We start from the raw sequence: 19,982 nt of genomic DNA, 5'->3' as shown, positions 1-19,982 counted from the left end.
TTTTCCTGTAAGTGTGGTGTGACTCAATGTTTCTACTCGATGTACCGTCTCTGATTTCACTTTCTATCCCCAGTGTTCTCTGTAATGTTTTCACAAGCTTTCCTTTTTATTTTGATATTTTTCTGCTTCTGACAATCCCGCCAGAAACCATGGTGGTCTACCTTTAGGCAGTTCAGACTTCCTTAGAGCTTACTAATCTTTTAAATCCATTCTCTTACCTTTTATTATCACTAAAGATTAGCATTATATTATATTATATGAATCCCATACAAAAATACCAGGATAAATCTGAAGTTTTATGAAACATTATTCTTTCGTGGTTCTTATGCTAATTTATCATTTCAAATCAATGACATTTCACAGGGAAAAGGATGGGGTTCTATAAGGTGGAAAATTGGCAATATAAAACAAACTTTCTTTTTATGGATACCCACAGGGGTAAAAAGTGTTATTTGTCCATCGCTACAATAGTTTACACTGTTAAGACCTCATATATCCAAACTGAAGCTTAGTCAATGATAGTGAACAATTGGAATTATTGTATTAATGGGTCCAGAGATGACTGATTGTTTTTTTTTTACTTTAAATGGAATGCTCTAGATAAAGTTACTGTTTGTCTGGTGCTACAACATTTAATGTTTTCTGTGGCCCAGGTTCACTACAGTGGTCAATCTATTTACAGAAATGTCTTAGGTCCTAAGTAACAATTTCACATTTCTGGCACTATTCTAATGCAAGTGCAGAGTCAAAGGCACATTTTATGAGAGGAACAAAACAATTAACATACATACTTAAAAATGACACTTAGGATTACCTTGAGCAGGTTAATTTTTCTATTTATCTGCAATGAAATGGCATTTTGATTCCACAACTGCACAAGTATTTATATAATGTACCTGGTTCACATCTCTGTACCAATTTTAAGCTATGATAAACCATACACTTGATAAAATACTTGAGGATTACATGTCAGTGACTGCCACCTGCAGGCTATCCAATATATAGCACTAATATTTTTACAGTTATGTTTAACCATAATGAACTGACCAAATTATAGAATCTACCAAAATGATGACTTCCTAATCAGGGCCAGGGAAGGTCTCAAGAGATTCAATACATAATCATCAATTTATAAGATAAGTCACAGGGTAGTGTTTAAATAGAGAGAACTGGCATCTCTTTACTGTCTGCATCAAAAAACATCAAAATTCAGTATTGGGACAGTAATAAAAAGCCATTAAATGCTTTTTGTGTGCTTCTTGTTCTTAAATGCCAGAGAAAGCAAGTGTAAAAATATAAGGGGCTTTCTATTATCCAGAACAAAATAATAAACTACACATTTTGGTTACCATATATAAAATGGGTACCGGTACATAATTTATTATGGTCTTGTTGTAGTAGCCAGTTTCTACAGTGCCAGTAATAATCTATCTGAAATCTTTGGTATTTGGCCACTGATAACAAAATACATATTTACACTATTAAGTATACTGGCTGAAGAATAAGTACAACAAATACATTATTTACCATTTCAAGATTTTCTTTTTACATTATTTACTATTTTTGAGATTTTTCAAAATATCAGCCAGCACTGCTAACCTCTCTCTGTTGCATGTCTTTTTTTTTTTAGCCACTTTTTGTTTTTTGCGGATCACTCCTTTGTTTGTAATGAGAGATGATCCGTACAAGAACAAGGGAGTTGATAAACAGGAAGAACAATCCTGCCAGCCAGATCAGTAGAAAAGTATTCTGTCCTTCAAACTCCAAGTAGTATGCAGGTGCCAACCACAGTGCCTAAAAATGAAAATAAGTAAATGTAAATAAAGTCTTCTAGCAGAACTGAAAATACTACAAAGCACAGCTACATAATCACATGCACCAATGTAACACTGTTTCATCCCTTTTCCATCTCATCTAACATTATAGGCCTGGGGGTGCTGATGTCTAATTTAGTAGGTCTGAATTCAAGTCCAAATTGTAAGGGAGGTCTCAGTTTTGCCCACAGTGTACATTAGTCCACTTCATAAAACCACCACACAATTTGTCACAATTGTCAGCTGCACTGAGGTACACTTACCTGTAAGCAACATGGGTAAACACTAGGGATGTAATGATTCATTGTGAATCGATGAATGGTGATAATTTCCTTACAAATTGTATCGTAATAAAGGTATGCAGGGATCTGCAACTTGTCCTTCTTCAAAATCTACTTGCGCCCTACAATCAATCCATTAACAAAGGCGGATCTAGCCTTGTAGCTTGACTAGTTCACTAAATTCTTCAAGATACACAAAAGTTTCCTGTATGCCTGTGACCCCACCTCACTTCAACAAATGTATAACATACTTTAAGGAAATGTTCCTTTCAGTGCAGTTTGGAACACATTTGCTAGTAAATTTAAGTAACATACTAAGAGTACAACTATAATAAGCAATACTTGGGAGTTATTCAAATATAAAAATTGTTTTTTTTTTTCACTTCCTCTGTAAGCTGAATCCAGCTCCTAATGTACAGGTGTTTTAGTTTGTTGCAACACAGATACAAAATCATTGCCAACTATTACTGCTGCTATGTGGAATTCTGATTTTTCTTGATGTTCTTTCAGTTTTGTAACTGCTGAACCCCAGATTTCTAAAGGACTTGTGTATAAGCTGTCAAGCTTCTCTGCATTTTGTACTTTTTCTACCAAAATGCACGCAATATTTACAGCAGGCTCCATCAAATTCTACAAAGACAAAATATGTTTTGTTTTTTTTTTGGTTTATTTCTATTATATACGGTACTTATTTTTTTTAAAACAACATTTTACAGCTGTGTTTCCTCATCTAACACCATGATGGTTAACTGGAACACTGCTGCAGCAGGGTGATCCTGGTTTCATACCCTGAAGGTTTTTTTGTTTTTTTTGGCAGGGCAACATTCTTTCCCTGCACTACTCTCACTGAAAAATAAATACATAAACACAAAACAACAATTTTTTCTAATCTGATAATACCTTAGCGACTATGGTGTTTTTTTTTTTTGTAACTTTACTAGATTGATGCATTTACATGTCAGGTTCATGTATTCAGAAAGTAGTATCACTTATTTGCTAATTTACAAAAAACGTAAATAATACCTTAAGTTTAAAAGATTAGTCTGCGTGTTGCCAGAAGCTGTCAGTCAGCCATTTCTTAGTTTCTTTGTAACCAATAGAAGATCAGCTTCTTCCACAGCTAGCCAATCAGAAGTGACAGGGGTGGGATGTAAACACTTTTTAATATGTTTGTGCTTTGGTGCTAGACTTCCATAATTCAGTTTTCAGGTACTTGCGTGGCTCTCTAGAAATATACCTGGAGTGTCTTTCTACCAACAGAACGAACATAGGAAAAATAAATTTAAAAAAAGTACTTGTCCGACGGGCAAAGTATTACGGCAAAACTTGTTGTCCCAGGCATCGGGCGATATGAATTGCACACCCCTGGTATGTACTGTTTGTATCATGATACAAGACTAGAATTACAACCTAGCTCATTGCAGTGGTTCTTGAATGATGAATACATGTGTTTTATAGTGTGTATGAATACATACGATCCCTCATTTAATTTGTCTCAACAAAATAGTACATCATTAAATCATGCTTTGATCTTATGCATCATACTAGTAGCCATACATCACTGATGTACTGTGATACATATCATATTGTGATGTTAGTTACACCCCTAGTAAGCACTTAACATGTCTGAATCAAAAATATATTATTAAAATATGAATGTATAATTATAAGAGAAATAATACTTTGATATTATAAATAAATCTGAACCAAGCCTTCATGCACTTTATGTGCAAGACTGTGTGCAGTTCTTATTGGCAGGGAGGTGTCTAGCTACCTAACACACACATGGAAGGAAGGCTCCGCTTGGTTGGTAAAAAATATATACAGTGCCTATAGAAAGATTACACCCCCTTTCAAAATGTTCACCTTTTGTTGCCTTATAGCCTGGAATTAAAATGCATTAAAATATTTTTTTTTTCATTTATCTACACATCCTACCCCATAACTTCCAAGTTAAAAAAATATTCTAGAAATTTGTAGAAAATTAATTAAAAATAAAAACTGAAATAGCTTGGTTGGAAAGTGTCCACCCCCCTTGTAATAGCAATCCTAAATTAGCTCAGGTGTAACCAATCACCTTCAAAATCACACACCAAGTTAAGTGGCCTCCACCTGTGTTAAATTGTAGTGATTCACATGATTTCAGGATAAATTCAGCAGTTCCTGTAGGTTCCCTCTGCTGGGTAGTGCATTTCAAAGCAAAGACTCAACCATGAGCACCAAGGCGCTTTCAAAAGAACTCCGGGACAAAGTTGTTGAAAGGCACAGATCGGGATGGGTATAAAAAAATATCAAAGGCCTAAATGCAAAGTGTTATGTTTGGCGCAAACCCAACACAGCGCATCACCCAAAGAACACCATCCCTACTGTGAAGCATGGTGGTGGCAGCATCATGTTATGGGGATGTTTCTCATCGGCAGGGACTGGGGCACTTGTCAGGATAGAAGGGAAAATGAATGGAGCAAAGTACAGAGAAGTCCTTGAGGAAAACCTGCTGCCCTCTGCAAGAAAGCTGAAACTGGGACGGAAGTTCACCTTTCAGCATGACAATGACCCAAAGCACATAGCCAAAGCTACAATGGAGTGGGTAAGGAACAAAAAGGTAAATGTCCTTGAGTGGACCAGTCAGAGCACCGACCTAAATCCAATCAAAAATGTGTGGCATGACTTGAAGATTGCTGTCCATCAACGCTCACTTGACAGAGCTTGAACAGTTTTGTAAAGAAGAACGGTCAAATATTGCCAAATCTAAGTGTGCAAAGTTGGTAGAGACCTATCCCAACAGACTCACAGCTGTAATTGCTGCCAAAGGTGCTTCCACCAAGTATTAACTCAGGGGGGTGGAGACTTATCCAATTATGATCTTTCAGTTTTGTATTTTTAATATATAATTTTTTTCTCAATAAAAACTTTTTTCCCCTTAACATATAAGTGGAAAAAAAATCCTCATTTAAATGCATGAAACTCTGAGGCACTGACACAACAAAATGTGAAAAAAGTTCAAGGGGGTGTAGACTTTCTATAGGCACTGTATATTCATTAGTGTATAGGTAAGGACGACGGGTAACCCTTACAAAAGCTATTTAAAGAAAATAAATTCCACCATCTGAATGTGGATGCTAGTTAAAGTGGGAGGGTATATTGTAAAAGCTCAGTTCTCCAGGTTTACTGTTGAACATACAGTATGTGATTAAAAAGCAGTAAACAACAGCTTACCTGTCCAGCAAACCACAGGAAGAGGAGCCCTAGTCCTTGTTTCAATGACAGTGTCAGGGAGGGCAACACCAGCGGCAACAAACAAAGATACCAAAGGAAGTACTGAACATAGAGAAAATAAAAAGCATACTATCCATTAGGACATTATCAATCTGGAAATGGAAAGTGAGTAACTGACAAAATCAGCAATTTCAACAACACTTCCCCAAATGATGTCTCTCGTGTGTGAGAGTAGCTCACTGACAGATTTAGTTTAGGGTTTCTTACAGTATATAAAACTACATTGTTACAGTACCTCTGTAAGCAGAGCACCTGACCTCTAAAACTGTTATTGCATACTTGGCTCTAAAAAAAAAGAAAACACATAGCTCATAAGCTAATGCATATTAATAGAAGGTAACGGCAGGTTTCTTGTAAGTTTGTCCCTACTGAAATGCATTTGTGTTTGGACTGTTTCTCAGCTCATCAGCCTCTTGGGAGAACATCAGGCTCAGCGAGTGACCTCAGTGAGACCCTGTCTTACCTGTGAAGTGCAAACTTTGTTAAAGCTGACAAAAATCGCAGTGTGTAGGAAGCAGCAAAAGGCCAAATCTTTGTAATAGGCGAAGGATGTGAGAAGAAGCAGCAAAAGCTGTGGCAGGAATGCAGCCAGTCCCAGGGCAAGGCTCCACTCACTCTCCGCAGTCAAATACAGCATGTAGAAGTAAGCAGAGAAGTTGTGGCGGATATCCCTCCTAGTCAGGTGATACAAGTAAGTGTGTTCCAGAAATTCCCAGCCATACCTTCAACAACAAGAAGAAGTGTCAAAGCAGAAAAAAAACAAAGCAGCATTCATTAACAGATTGCCTCACATTTTCAACTGCTTGATCAAAAATATTAACGATTAATAAATTCAATCAAAGCACTTGGCTCAAGTTAACTGAATACATTGAAAACATTATTTTTGCTGCCAGAGCTGTTGAAGAATGTTTCACAGTTGAACCACATCTAACTATCCCTGTCCTACCAAATATTGTGAAAGTCTTCCATTTAAATCTTTCTTGCTTACTTGCAACCTGAAAAAGCAACGCATTGAAAAAGATTTTTAGCTGAAATGTTTGTCATTGCCCTTATAAACATTTCCTGTGGTATTTTTGCATGATAATTTTGTGCTTTTCCCATGGTTATACTATGCATTTACCATAGTTTGCCATGTTTTTAATATAATTTACCATACCTCTCTGGGTTTTACAGTGCTTACCTATGCTTAACCACACTTTGCTATGCTTTTTAAACATTTATAAGGGTGACCATATTAACATTGGATCAACACTGGGTTTTTTTTTTACAATAAACCGTCTAACAGAAATGCTCAAAACAGTCAAAGAATAATGCATTGGCCCAAACCTTTCAAAAAGTTTTGTGCTCTCAGTGAAATCCATATAGTTGGCTTTGACATTTAGCATGTAACATTGTAAGCAGTTTTAACCATATTTTGTTATATGCCTTCTTGATAAGTAACCTGAAAATTTCTGGAGGAATTAAATCAGCACTCACATGGAATAGAAAATGAGGCTAAGTGCAAAGAACGTTCCCCCAGCTATGACAGCAAAGACCAGCAAGTCTCTGTTTAGCAGTCTTGAGAAAAACTTCTGAATTCTTTTCGATAATAGAGAGCTGGCTTTATTCCCCAGTGCTTCTGTTTCTGGATCCTTTAGTGTCTGAAGAGAAAGGGCTATCGGTAGTGCATATGTCACTGGATAAATCTTCATGTGCACAGATAGACCATAGCACACAGCTGCTTTCACCAGGCTTCGGTTTTCCATGTAATACAAAGTGGCGACCACCAGAACTACCAAAACAGACTCTGCATTTCCTCGGCTGGATACAGCTATCGGCAGGGGATTAAGGAGCCACAGTGCGCAGTACCGGCATGCCTTGTCACTGCCCATTCCCCTGAAATGCAGGATACTGTACATGAGGTAAGCGGAGATGACATCGCAGATTACAAATAACAGCTTCCCAAAGAGGGCTGTGAGGTAGATGTTGGGAATAAGAATCCATGCCAGCAAAGGGGTGTAACGGTATGTGGCTCTTTTATACGGGGATGATCCCTGCAAGAACAAATTAAGTCACGTTTGAGAAACAGCAGCAAAACAACTGTAATAACACAATTTATATTACGGGTCAAATGTTTTCTGGTACTCTCTCAAAGACAACGGAAGGAAGAAATTAAATCTGGCATAATAAACAAACTTGTGACTTGTTGTTTTATAGATTATTACTCATTTCCCATCAATGGTGATAAAGATTTTACACTGTTTAGTAAAAATGTGCAAGTCAATGGCAGAGCTCATTCCAAAACAATCTATAATGATGCGTTTTTAATGTGGTGCATTGTTTGATTCATCCTGTACTGATGCGCCAATGCAATTCTGAATAAATGTATATATATTTTTTTTTTATAAATGTAACAAAATATAAAAAATGTGTTGGTATACCTGCATTCATCAGAGATCATTCCCTGTTGAGCAAAGACTGCAGTATATCATCCTTGCCTCTGGATAACTCACAAAACAGGGGGCTATCTCAAGTTCTACTCTTCATCATGCACAGTATTGGATGTATTATTGAATGAAGCAGTAATAAAGGACTATGACAGTCTCTAATTGGTATATGGGATAATAAACATTATTATTCAAATGTTTCCAGTACCTTGCTGATTAGAATTCATTTTTAATAGTAATAATGTAAAAACTACTGAAGGTGGAACCAATTATTTTAAAATCAGATTTTAATTATTTTCCTAGATTTGCCTGATCAGAAAAGGGGCAAAAAACGAATCCCTTAAAAATCATTATTATTACAACACATTTCTCACAAATCTCTTCTCATTTTTATGTTTTTTCTCCAGACTTTTCCTTTTTTTAACTCAATTGAAGCCTATTTATACTGCCAAAACACTTTAAATTATTTAAATTCTCTTGCCCACACTGTCCCACGTATAATCCTATGAGCAGCTATGTTGATGTGAGGCTACTTAAGTCTTAAAGAGTAAGTAACTTCAAATTATATTATTATGTCATTACACTATGTTAAGTTTTCTTTCAATGTGTCTGCATAGTTGAAAGACCAAGCTTTGTAGACTGTAGTGAACAGCTTCTGCAAACCAAGTTTCCTTTGGTACTGCTGTCAATACACAGTAACTTTTCACTAGATGGTGCTGGCTCTTACAATACATACACTTTTCTGAATAATACTATTCATTGATAGAACTTTCTTGTTCAGAATGTTATCAAGAACAACAATAAAAAATGCAGTATAGGCCTATATTACGCTTTAGACAAACCTGGGTAATAAATCTTGATGCGTCAGTGAAAACGTGATAGTCGATATCTGTGTATTTGACCAACATTGTTTTGTCCTGGTAGACTCCATAGAACACCAGCACAATTCTGATTAAGAAAGCTGTGCTGAACAAAATACGCTTCTTCAAAAAAGCTGATGTCCAGTCGGTTGTCAGATATGCAGCCATTTCACATATTTCAGAATGTTTTACATTTAAAAACCATAATCCTGCACTGCTGATTGCTCTTGGTAAGAAGCAGTGTGGTTCATCATACACAGTAGAAATTTTAAATTAAATTAGTTGAAAGTTTCCACTCCAAGTGTTACTGTCTTTGTCATTCTGAAATCTACTGCATTTAAACTTCAAGAATCCTCTTCTGCAAATATCCTTGAGACAGTTTTAGCAAATCAGGAAACACAAATGATCTGAAAACAGAGTAAATACAATTTAGCATATTATTATTCAGTTACATTTTTACATACTATACCTACATGCATAACTGGAAAGCACTGCAACATGTAGCACATACTTTTGTGTAAACTGGTTCTCTCTTACATGACTGATTTAAATTTGTTTTTGCACATGGCATCCATCACATGCATTATGTAATGTATAAAAGATGCATCTGCCTATTGTGAGTCAGATTCGTTCATAATATGCAGGTGCTTCCATATTCAATAACCATATAAAGTACAAACTTATTGTGTTTCCAGAAGAAGACAAAAAATATATATCTCTATGGCCTGTTTTTGGAGAACACTCTTGTGCTTATGTGATGATACTAATTGATGAATGGTCGTGTCTAACTTCAGAACACCTTGTGATCTAGTATTGTCAAATCCAACCAATGTCAGTGATAAAGTAATGAAAGGTTTCTGTTTCTTTTTATCTTTCAGTTCAAACACAAACATCATTATTTACAATTTCATAGTATTACATATACATTGGAAATGTTTCTGTTTGCAGCATCATGCAAGTGTTAGGTCTTAGCTATGCTCTAAATATTCAAAATATTATATCATTACAATATGTTAAGTTTTCCATTTATGAATAACTGGATTCCTGGGTGACCTAAACACCACGTTATTGGATCCTCAGCTAATGCACTATCACACTACTAATATATCCTTGTAGATATAACTTGCTGCGATCTTTATTTTTTGCATCCTAGTTCATATTGTATTTTAGTCGTACTATTTTCACTTACTGTAAACTATAGTCTATACTGTATGTATATATCAATCTTGCATTGCAATACTCTGTAAATCGCCTTGGATAAAATATTACTATGGTGTTTTAATATTGAGCAAGGCCCGAGTTTCGGAGTTCAGAGTTAGGCACATTTCAATTTATTTATTGAACACGGTATACACAGTCTAAACTTCAACGTCTAACCTTTATTAAGATGGATCTGCGTGATTACTGGTACTGTGTTGAAATCATGTTGATCAGGTCCATAGCATTTAAAATGTTGTACCAATGCTTGGGTGAAAATAAAGGAACATTGTTTAATGGGGTATTGGATCAATGTTCTTTCATTTCGTGGTTTAATATTATTAATTAAAATGTATTCTGGATATAACTGAAGCGTAAGTAGATAAACTCGTGTTAATAAACAACATGTTTTAATTGTTTTATTTCGATAGTACCCTATAAATGTCAGGCACCGCGTGCACTTATGACCAATGAATACATTTGTTGAATTGCTGTAACAAATTATGATTATTAAATATGAATTACTACGTACCGCCATGTGGAAATCGTTCCATTAAATCACAAGGAAGTGAAACGTAGGTTATGGTTCACTGTCACATGATCAATCCCTTGCAGTTGTCGGGTAACCAGGTGACGCCTCAGTCAAGCTATTATCGACGTATACCGAATACAAGCGCAGTACAATGTGCAAAGAAAATGCTAGTCGTAAACTCTCTGATAAGTAATTGCAATACTAAGTTGAATCTGATTATTTGAGCCAATAGCACCGTGACTAGAAAAATGCGCGTATATTCCTTGTATTACGTGAAAGTACGATATGATCAGGCCGCTGGAGAATCTCTGAAATCCGGAGCAGGAAGTAATTTCAGTGTGTTAGATTTAAAAGCAGTGGAAAAAAGTAGATATCAGTTTGGTTTGGTTTGAATTGAAATTTCAACTAAAATGGCATATCAATACCGACCGCAGCAACAGAACACTCCGGTCGATCAAAGCTTTCTGTGGAATATATTTCAAAGGTAAGGAAATGTATTTAGATAAATGATTTATGTTTTGTACCTAATAATGTATCACGTTCTGAATAGTCGACGATTATTTCATGAAATAAAACTATTTGGAATTGTGCAGAGTTTTACATATAAATAATAAGAGTATTTCTGCCAAACAATTGGTTAACTTAGTCGTTATTTATGGTATTTATAATAGTAGGTTGGTGTGTATTCACTGGGGATTTTCCTGGTGTACCTATCCTTCTATCCTATCTATCTGACTGCATTGGGTATCTATCGTATCGACGTGTCTTCCTCGCACGTACTTGTTAGGTGGAGTTTGGAATATAGCCTGCCAGCAATTTATTAACATTGTTGCAGTGATTTACTTTAAATTTTACATTAAACGTGGTTGTTAAATTAGTATTCTGGTGTTTAACACTGACACATGGAATGTATAGAAGAACAGATGACTTTATTTTTTTACGTAATTGTTTTGGGATATGGATGGAGGAATCTTATCTTCTCTGATCTTTAAACACCCCCGTGTTTACACTTACAAATACAATACGGTGTACGTGCAAAATTAACTTTACACTAAGAATATCAATCGGTGCCCGAGTCACAGACGTGTTTTTCTGAAGTTTATTGGAAAAAAGAATATATTTTCTATCTATCTATATAACCAATTCTGTATATATATTCCAAACACATTAATAACGGGGTCATTCCACATCAAATGGACCAATGCTCCCCAGCTCACCGGCTCAGATTATTTTAATAACGCATATGAATGTGAAATGTTATAGCTCTCAAGGAGCCATGTTTGAGAGGTCAGATCTTTTAAAAGTATTAAATATATCTTCTTGATACTCGCGGCACACGCAGAACAGCTCTTCTAGTTCAATACAGTAATGTCACTGTAGTGTCAACACATTACCTATTGGTGATCAGATTTCTAAACTGGGACTGTATGGACATGTTGTGAATAACTTCCAAGCTACGGGGAAGCTATAGGGTTTTTATTTTCGCTTTGGTAATGTTTGATCTAATATCAGATTCACAAAAATCTATTTTAGTGCTCATTACTGCCGCAAATCTAGTCCATTTTCTGCCTAAGAAACTGCATCTTTTCTCTTTGATTTCCACTTTCCATCTCTATCTCTATGCTATCCTCCAGTGTTCAATCTGCAAACCAGGCCCATCCTGTATGAAAACATTACATATCTCAATATTTATATTTATTAAATGGTTACTTAATAGAATTTTTTTTTTTCAAAATATTTAATTTCTTACCATTTAATATGCTATGGTATTTGTTCTGTATATTTTTCCTATTGTAATTAGTGCTTGGATTAATAGATACTTTCAACTATTAAATAAGACTCATACATTTTAGATTGAGGTGGAAATGACGTGTTAAATATCCTGTCTTGACTGTGCAATAAATGAAGTCCATTGCATCACCCATGTCAGCTTCAACATTTTGTTTAGAAGCAGCTTCTAAATTTCCTTCTGAAGTAGTTAAGTATGATTAAGTAGCCATATTATACCTATTGCATACTTTTATATTTAGTTTAGTAATAATAATAATACATTATATCATTAAATATATTTACGTTTTGGCATTTCTCTTTTTTTTTTAACTCGCTGCGTCTGGCTCTGTTTATTGACGCTGTTGATGTGGTTTAACCTGGTGGATTCGGATGCTTGCAACCTTTCACTGCTGTCTGGGCTAAATCCCACCAGAATTTAACAGCTACAAAATTACCTGGAACACACAATTGTAGATAAATATGGAATATAAACTAAATGAAAATGCATGGCACACTGAAGAATAAGCACGTATGCCCGTGTTAATCACTTTATAAAAATAATGTGCGTGATTACCCTAGTACATTGTTGTTTTATTTTTTGTTTTTTTGTTTTGTTTTTTTTTTTTTTTCCTGCAGGTGTCGTAAACTAAAAATTGTTGTTTATTATTTTGACGAAAGGTATTTAGAGTGTGTAGAGCTACATGAAGTGGCTGAAAATTTTTTAAAAACTTTGAGCAAAATGTCGGGACACCGGGGCCTTAGATTGAAAATCAGAACGTCTGGTCACCTTAAGTCTGGTAAATAGTAATCCAGGTAGGCAAACCCTTTAAATTTCTCAGAATAGTTGTATTTCCAAATACCCCCTCCGACATGCAGTACGCTGACAGGTATGACTTAAAATGGAAAGGAACTTGAAGAAATTTCCTGTCTATTCCAATCAATGATCAGGAGAAAAGGTTGGTTTATACTTCTCGCAGACAAAAGCCGTACGTCAGCTGCAGACGCTTCTACGGGTGCGCCAGATGGACTGAAGCACCCCTGAGTTTGCAGACTTTTTGACGCAGCAAAGTGGTTGTAGCTGTTGGTTATAGCCTGTGTTTCCATTGCAATAGATTTATTTGCTAAAAGTTTACGGATTAAAAAAGATATGCGACAAGCTCAATGGAAATGGGTATAATTCGCAAAAACGTGTACATTTATTCGAACTTTTAAAACCCCTAGACAATTAAGGTGCCTGAATGCGCATACATTTAAATGGAAACAATTTTATTCGCATAAAATAAGCGAATCCCCCAAAGTGCACTGCAGCTCCTAAGGAAGTTCCTTACTGCGAGGAAAAAATGGCGACTAACAGTAACAGGTGCAACTGGGCGACTGCATATTCTGCACAGCTAGCCAGTTTATACAGAGCGATAGCGATTCTCTTTTATGTGGGTATAGGTGATCTTGGGCTGAACTGTTCTGGAGCAATATACGGGTCAAGTTTAGTGCACAGTTCGAACACGTGCGCAATGGCTTTAATTCTCCACTTTGAACAGAATAATGTAACCTATTTTAATATCCATACGTCACACGTTGTGAACACCAATCTTTCCTTTACAAATACATTCCTTCCTTTTATGGCATTAATTAATATAAAAATGACTGAAACACATACATTTTAATGAATAGTTATTATATTGTAAATATATAAATAAAATTCAGTAATAAATGTAATTAATTACAAAGAATTCATTACGTTTACCATGTATAGCATTCTGCCTTTCCCCCTTTTTCTTTTGCAATACACGCAATTTGGAAGTATAGTGACATCAAACATTAGCCTACATAAAACAAAGTTTGAAACCCCCTTCGTAATGATCTCTTGATTTTACAGAAACTGAAACAATTGCTCTATATATGACTGTATATAAAAATCAGTCAGATGCTTAACTTCGTGTTTTTCTCCCTGTTTATTAATAGAGTAAAACAAGAGTGGGGGGGAAAGAAAGAAAAACATAATATGAAAAGTGTGTGCTTATTAAACGTTTAACATTTCTCATAAATTACAAGAAAAGGTGGAAATGCTCCTGTAATTTGAGAAAATAGTAGGCTACCCTTATATTAGGCTATAACCAAAATGTGTGGCCTGTATCAAGAAGATATCTTGAATGCTTTGAAACATGGCCCCTTTTCAGTTATTTTATCCATTACGTGCACCCCCATCATAGGCCTAAAACTTTAAATAATGAGAGCTGAGAGCTAATATTTTGGGATTCTTCCTCGGACAGTTCCAGCTACAAGGATATGCAATATCAAAAGAATCTGGGACGCTAAGGTGGGGAAGATCCAAAAATGTAGTCCATTTGGTGTGGAATGGAATGACCCACTAGATATAGGTCAGCCAGAGTAAAAGCTCACCTAAAGCCAAACCAGACAGTTCCAGAATTGCGTGGTCATTTTCTGAGCTTAGAATGTGTGAGAACTTATAGTGCACAGGTAATGGTGATGGCAGATCTAGTCATCATAGGTGCCCAACACATAGGGCAACCTCACTTTTTTACAGGGCGGGGAGGAACTATGTACTTTGCACCTTTCACTTTTTTTGCTCAGTGTATACACACTGTTGCTGTGTGTTTTTTAAAAATGGAAGAAAAAATATGGAAAGGCATTCAGAGGACTCCAGAAGGCTGACATTGATTTTTAAAAAAACACACCCTACACGAACATTAGTTTGAGTCCATAGTCTGCATGTTCGCACTAGTGTGACTGCAACAGAAGCCGCTGGGCAATTTGTGGCGATTACAAAAAATGATTAAGTATAGGCTAGTTAGTTAGTTTATTTTTATTCTTTATTAATTAAATTATATATATAATATATTTTTTTTAAATAAGGGAAGTTAACAGGTTAATGATAATGTTGCTGGGGCCATGAATGGGTTTAGAGGTTCAACACCAACCCAAAATAAAATGCTGTTACTGTTATTAAGCAGTAGTAATAATCTGCAGTGGTGGTATCTCAGAATAACAGAAGCCCCATTTATTTATTTTTTTTAGTGAAGTTGGTGACTATTTTTTCATTAAAAAAGTAATGTTCAGCTTTCAAATTGAAGCTTGTGTTCTACACATTCAATCAAACCAAGATTAAGATTTTTTTTTTTCAATATAAGTAAGTTTATTTCTGTATTTAAAAAAAACAAAAAACAAACAAAAAAAAACACAATGGAGTCACAGGCCTTATTTCGCAGCCAGTGTCATCTTACTTTAAAGGCACGTATCTCAAATCGTAAGGTCATTAAAATATTTGTGCTTCTATTATACTCTCCCTGTTGTTCTGCACACTGTCAGCCCTTGTTAAAGATATCAAATAATGTACCTGATCCAAAGCAAGTACAGAACTTGCCTCAGTATTTAAAAGAACAGTACATGCTGTTCTTTGTGTGGTAACACTTTCCTTTTAATAAGTTGCATGTGGGAATTCTAGGTGTAGTAGCACTGTGCACAGATTGTTGTGCCATTTGGTGCTACTTGCATGTATTTGTAATTGATGCATGCTCAGTAAATACATCTTGAAAATGTTATGCTGAAACACTTGCCCAATTTTGTCGGTTTTGCAATTACTAAAACCGTAACAACTTCTTAATTGTTAAATTACAAGCAAAATAATTGGCCGCACTACACTCGCCAGCTAGTCCTTCAGTTTGCCCTCCCGCTTTTAAACTGTTAGGCACCTATGATAGTCATGGGTAAAATTCAAGGATTGTGGGAAAGCTTTGATTTCACAGAAGGAGTAGAACCAATTAATCATAATGGTTAACATTTGCTACAATTTAACTAAAGGTCATGGCAGCCATAAAAAACAGTCCCCTAATCTGTTTTCGCCTAACCCATACAAAAAGTAACAATGGGATTACCATAAAAAATAAAATGGTATGGTAAATTGGACAGTGACGTGGGATTTATTTTCATCATGGTACCATAGGACTACCAATTGATAGGATTACCATGGTACTGGATCCTGTACCTAAAGCATTAGGACTACCATTGTATAACATGCAATGCATGAATACCATGGTACTGTATATAATCTGATTTGGATTACCTTTACCAATTAACTGGTTGGACTGAAAGATATAATGATACAACATATTACTGTAGACTCTTGTTACACAACACGGCTCAATGGGATACAAACATTACTATACCATTTGAATAAAAATACTTCTAAAATAATTATTTTATATATACTTAACAAAATTATGGATTTTTTTAAAAAATAGTTTAATATAAAGTATTATTGATTTTTTTTAGATGGTTCTTTTCCCAGCAATACATAAACTTGGCTCTGCTCAGTTTCTGCCATATGGCATTAAAAAAAAAAACTAATACTGCATTTTCAGTGCAGACACTTTCTTTGTTCCATACACTAAAAAATGGATTTCATTAATACTTTATATAAGTTTATATGATTGATTAACCTATTAAGTTTGACCTGTTTTCAGAGCAATAAAATACAAATAGACCTAAATAAATCTAGCATAACACCAGATTTCTGTCTCCAGTTTATTATTAGAAGGGCCTGGGAATGAAGATCCAGTGTAATGTTGAGAGTGTCTGCTGTAATTTATTTATTTTAAAAATAAAAAAGCACTTTGGTTTTATTATACAGTAGTCTCTGGCTAAGAGAACACCCCTCGGGATACAAGTGAAGCGTTGGCCACCGGACACAATATGCCAAGGCCAATTGCGATATGAACCAATAAATGCAAATGTATTCATTACTTCCAGTATGTCATGACGCAAGTGCATCAACATATGAAATGAACAAAATAAGTAAGAGAAAAGCAAGCGTATGTTAATAAACTCAATCCGATGTTAATAAGCTCACTGACAAACTAGCATACAGTAAACAATAGAATTGTCAGAGTGCTTCACAGGGTGAAATAATTAAAATAAAGTTTGCAAAACAGTACTGCATCAGTTCTGAGTCAGTTAGCAATGAATCACTATTGCTGCCAAAAGGCGTTCTTTTAAGCAAAGTTTCTTTTACGTGGAGTATTTCCAATGGGAAAATTCCATTTAACCTCAAGGTTGTAATCTTAGCGTGTTTTGGGAGGTGTTCCTATATGTGGAGACTACTGTAGAAATAAATGAAAAACTTTAGAAGTGAAAAAATATGTTTGAGAACCACTGCACTAAAATTTTCTGGGCTCCTTGATTTTATATATTAAAATATTATATACGGTTCTCATAAAACTGTTCATGTAAACAATATATGTTACAAGGTGAAACACACATTTTTACTTTATCAGTTTGCAGTACAACATTCATGATTCACTATGAACAGTAGCTACAAATACGGTGTTATAAAGACACCTTTCTTTTTACGACTGCTGTAAAAGTCCAACGTGTAAAGAAACAAAGCCTTCAAGCGCACAACAGAAGGGAAACTTTAAGGTATTTAAAGTTTGTGTAATTCATGGTGCAATAGGTACAAAATGATGGGGACTCTTGAAAAATTTTACTGAAATATAACAAAAGAAAGAATGAAGAATCAGCTTAAAGTGATATACTGTCTCGAAGGAAAATGCAACAGAGGATATGTTTTGCTAGCATTTTACTGCAAACTTCTCATTAAAATATTCCCCCTTGTTACCTCATTATTTTAGCAGTGTAGCACCGTCTGTTTTTGTCCATTTCAGGCCAAATCATTTCCCACTGTGTATTTATGCTGGTTGCACTCTTGCTTTTCACTCTTCTCTCAAGCTCATCCCATAACATTTCAATGCGGTCAAGCGATTGGGGAGACCAGTGCATCAGTTTCAAAGCCTGTTCTTCTTTTTGATTTAAGGAATTGAGGTTTAGTCTGGCTGTGTGTTTAGGGTCATTATCATGTTGAAAAACAAACCACACACTCGTCACCTTTCTGATGGTATTGCATGCCGTTGAAGAATGGAATGATATTGTTCCTTTACAAATGTACCATCTATTTTTACTACTAAACAACCCCAAACCTTCACGTTGCCACCTCCCATGTTTTGCTGTTGGCACTACGCAACACCCTGACAATCTCTCACCTGTTTTTTTTTTTTTTTTTTTTTCTTCTCACCTACTGTTTCCTCTTGGAGCTGAAAAGTTCAAACATTGATTCATCTGTCCATAACACTTCCGCATTACTCTCTTGACCAATCTTTATGGTTTAGTGGCCATTGTAGATGGTTTTTGATGGTTTTCTCATCTAAACAAAGGTGTTACAGCTGCAACTCTCTCCATCATACCAGCATTTTCAAAGACATCTCTTTACGGTTTTGTTTGAATGGTGACGTTTAATGTGGAATTGAAATCAGCAGCAAGTTGAGTGCTGGTTAGGAAATGATTAGCCTTGGACTTCAAACAATCAGTCTGTCTTCTCTTTTAGTAGTTTAATGAGGGAAACAGGTAAAATGCCACTAAAACATAAATAATACCTTAAATTTAAAAGATTATATCTGTGCCTAGCCAGAGGCTCTCTTGGTAGCCATTTCTAGGCTTCTTTGTAGCCAATAGAAGAGCAGCTTCTTCCACAGCTAGCCAATCAGAAGTGATAGGGGTGGGACGTAAACACTTTTTAAAATGTTTGTGCTTTGGTGCCAGACTTCCGCAATTCAGTTTTCAGCAACTTGTGTGCCTCTGTAGAAATATACCCAGAATTTCTTTCTCAACAGAATGAACATAGGATAAATAAATAAATAAAAACTAAGTATAACGGCATAACTTGTTGTCCGTCACGCAAATCTTGTTTCCCTGGGCGTCAGGCGATACGAATTGCACACCCCTGAAATCGTAATGTTTTAACAGTTATTTAATTTTACTTTTGGTCTGTAAAATAAACTTCATACCTTTTGAAATTATATGCAGCTTGTTCTGGTACTGTAGGTATGTGAACTCCACTGTCCAAACAAATAGATTTGCATTGTGTACCTCACCAGTATCTACATGGGGCGGTACAAACCTCAGTCATCTACAAATAGGGAAGCTCTATTAGCAATGGTTTCCCACTTTATGAAAGCTACTAATCCTATGTGTTTTTAAAAAAATAAGAATAATAATACTGGTATTACGTGTTTTACTCAGGGACGGTCATATAAACTGCAGCGTAAGGTATCAGAAAAATGCTACTGCATAAAAAAAGTAGGAGCAAATTAAGAGTTTTAGGTAGCAAAATGCTACAAATTATACGTTAACTTCGAGCCTTGATGTCACATAGGTATACATTTTGAAAATATTTTTTACATATTTTATAAAGCTGTAGATCAAATCTCACTTCAGAAGGTCACTGGTCCACTTGTATACAGTAGGCCCTATATGATCATTCACATTTCCCTACAGAAATATGCTTTTATGGAATATGATGCCAAATTTAAGGTTTAATTGCCAATATTTATTACTTTGATTTCAAAAAGGCAGTGTGGTCCAGGGCTTGTAATCAGAAGGTCACCAGTTCAAATCTCACCTCGCACTGACTGATTCACTGTGTGACCCTGAGCAAGTCATTTAACATTTCACAGCCTACCTCTGTAAAGCACTCTGTGATGGTGGTCCACTATGAAAGGCGCTATATAAAAATTAACGTATTGTATTATATTATTACTGCCTTGCACATATGATTTAAGAGGTCTGCAGCTAGAATGGCCATTTTGACACAATTACAATATAATTTGGAAAAAATAACCTGTAGATCTTTATGATAAATATTCATCCTTCTGTACTGTCCTCTTCAGACACATCCTGTCTGATAAATTACAATTCTTAAGAGTACATTGGAGGTAATCTTTAACAGTAGGTTTGTTTTCAGTCTCCGTGCTCAC

The 19,982-nt window shown here is 35.5% G+C and overlaps 2 protein-coding genes across 3 annotated transcripts in view; one reads left to right on the top strand and one right to left on the bottom strand.

The window, feature by feature from the left end:
- Positions 1–610: 610 nt before the first annotated feature.
- Positions 611–10,498, bottom strand: pigm (phosphatidylinositol glycan anchor biosynthesis, class M). The gene is made up of 6 exons (XM_034000238.3): positions 10,387–10,498; positions 8,640–9,064; positions 6,848–7,404; positions 5,835–6,093; positions 5,312–5,413; positions 611–1,794 (listed from the first exon to the last, which is right to left on the bottom strand). Exons 2-6 carry the CDS (start codon positions 8,823–8,825, stop codon positions 1,627–1,629), a joined length of 1,272 nt encoding a protein of 423 aa, XP_033856129.2. The 5' UTR covers positions 8,826–9,064; positions 10,387–10,498; the 3' UTR covers positions 611–1,626.
- Positions 10,499–10,689: 191 nt separating this feature from the next.
- LOC117399565 (programmed cell death protein 6-like) overlaps positions 10,690–19,982 on the top strand; it is a 22,715-nt gene continuing 13,422 nt past the window's right edge. For both annotated transcript variants that reach the window (XM_033998841.3, XM_033998840.3), the window contains exon 1: positions 10,690–10,870. In XM_033998841.3, coding sequence (XP_033854732.1) covers positions 10,797–10,870 — 74 coding nt within the window. In that variant the 5' untranslated portion in view covers positions 10,690–10,796. The remainder of the gene's footprint in view (positions 10,871–19,982) is intronic.

Source organism: Acipenser ruthenus, chromosome 4, assembly GCF_902713425.1.
Source record: "Acipenser ruthenus chromosome 4, fAciRut3.2 maternal haplotype, whole genome shotgun sequence".
In the NCBI taxonomy this organism is placed as follows: domain Eukaryota; kingdom Metazoa; phylum Chordata; class Actinopteri; order Acipenseriformes; family Acipenseridae; genus Acipenser; species Acipenser ruthenus.
This window is presented reverse-complemented; position numbering and strand designations above follow the sequence as displayed.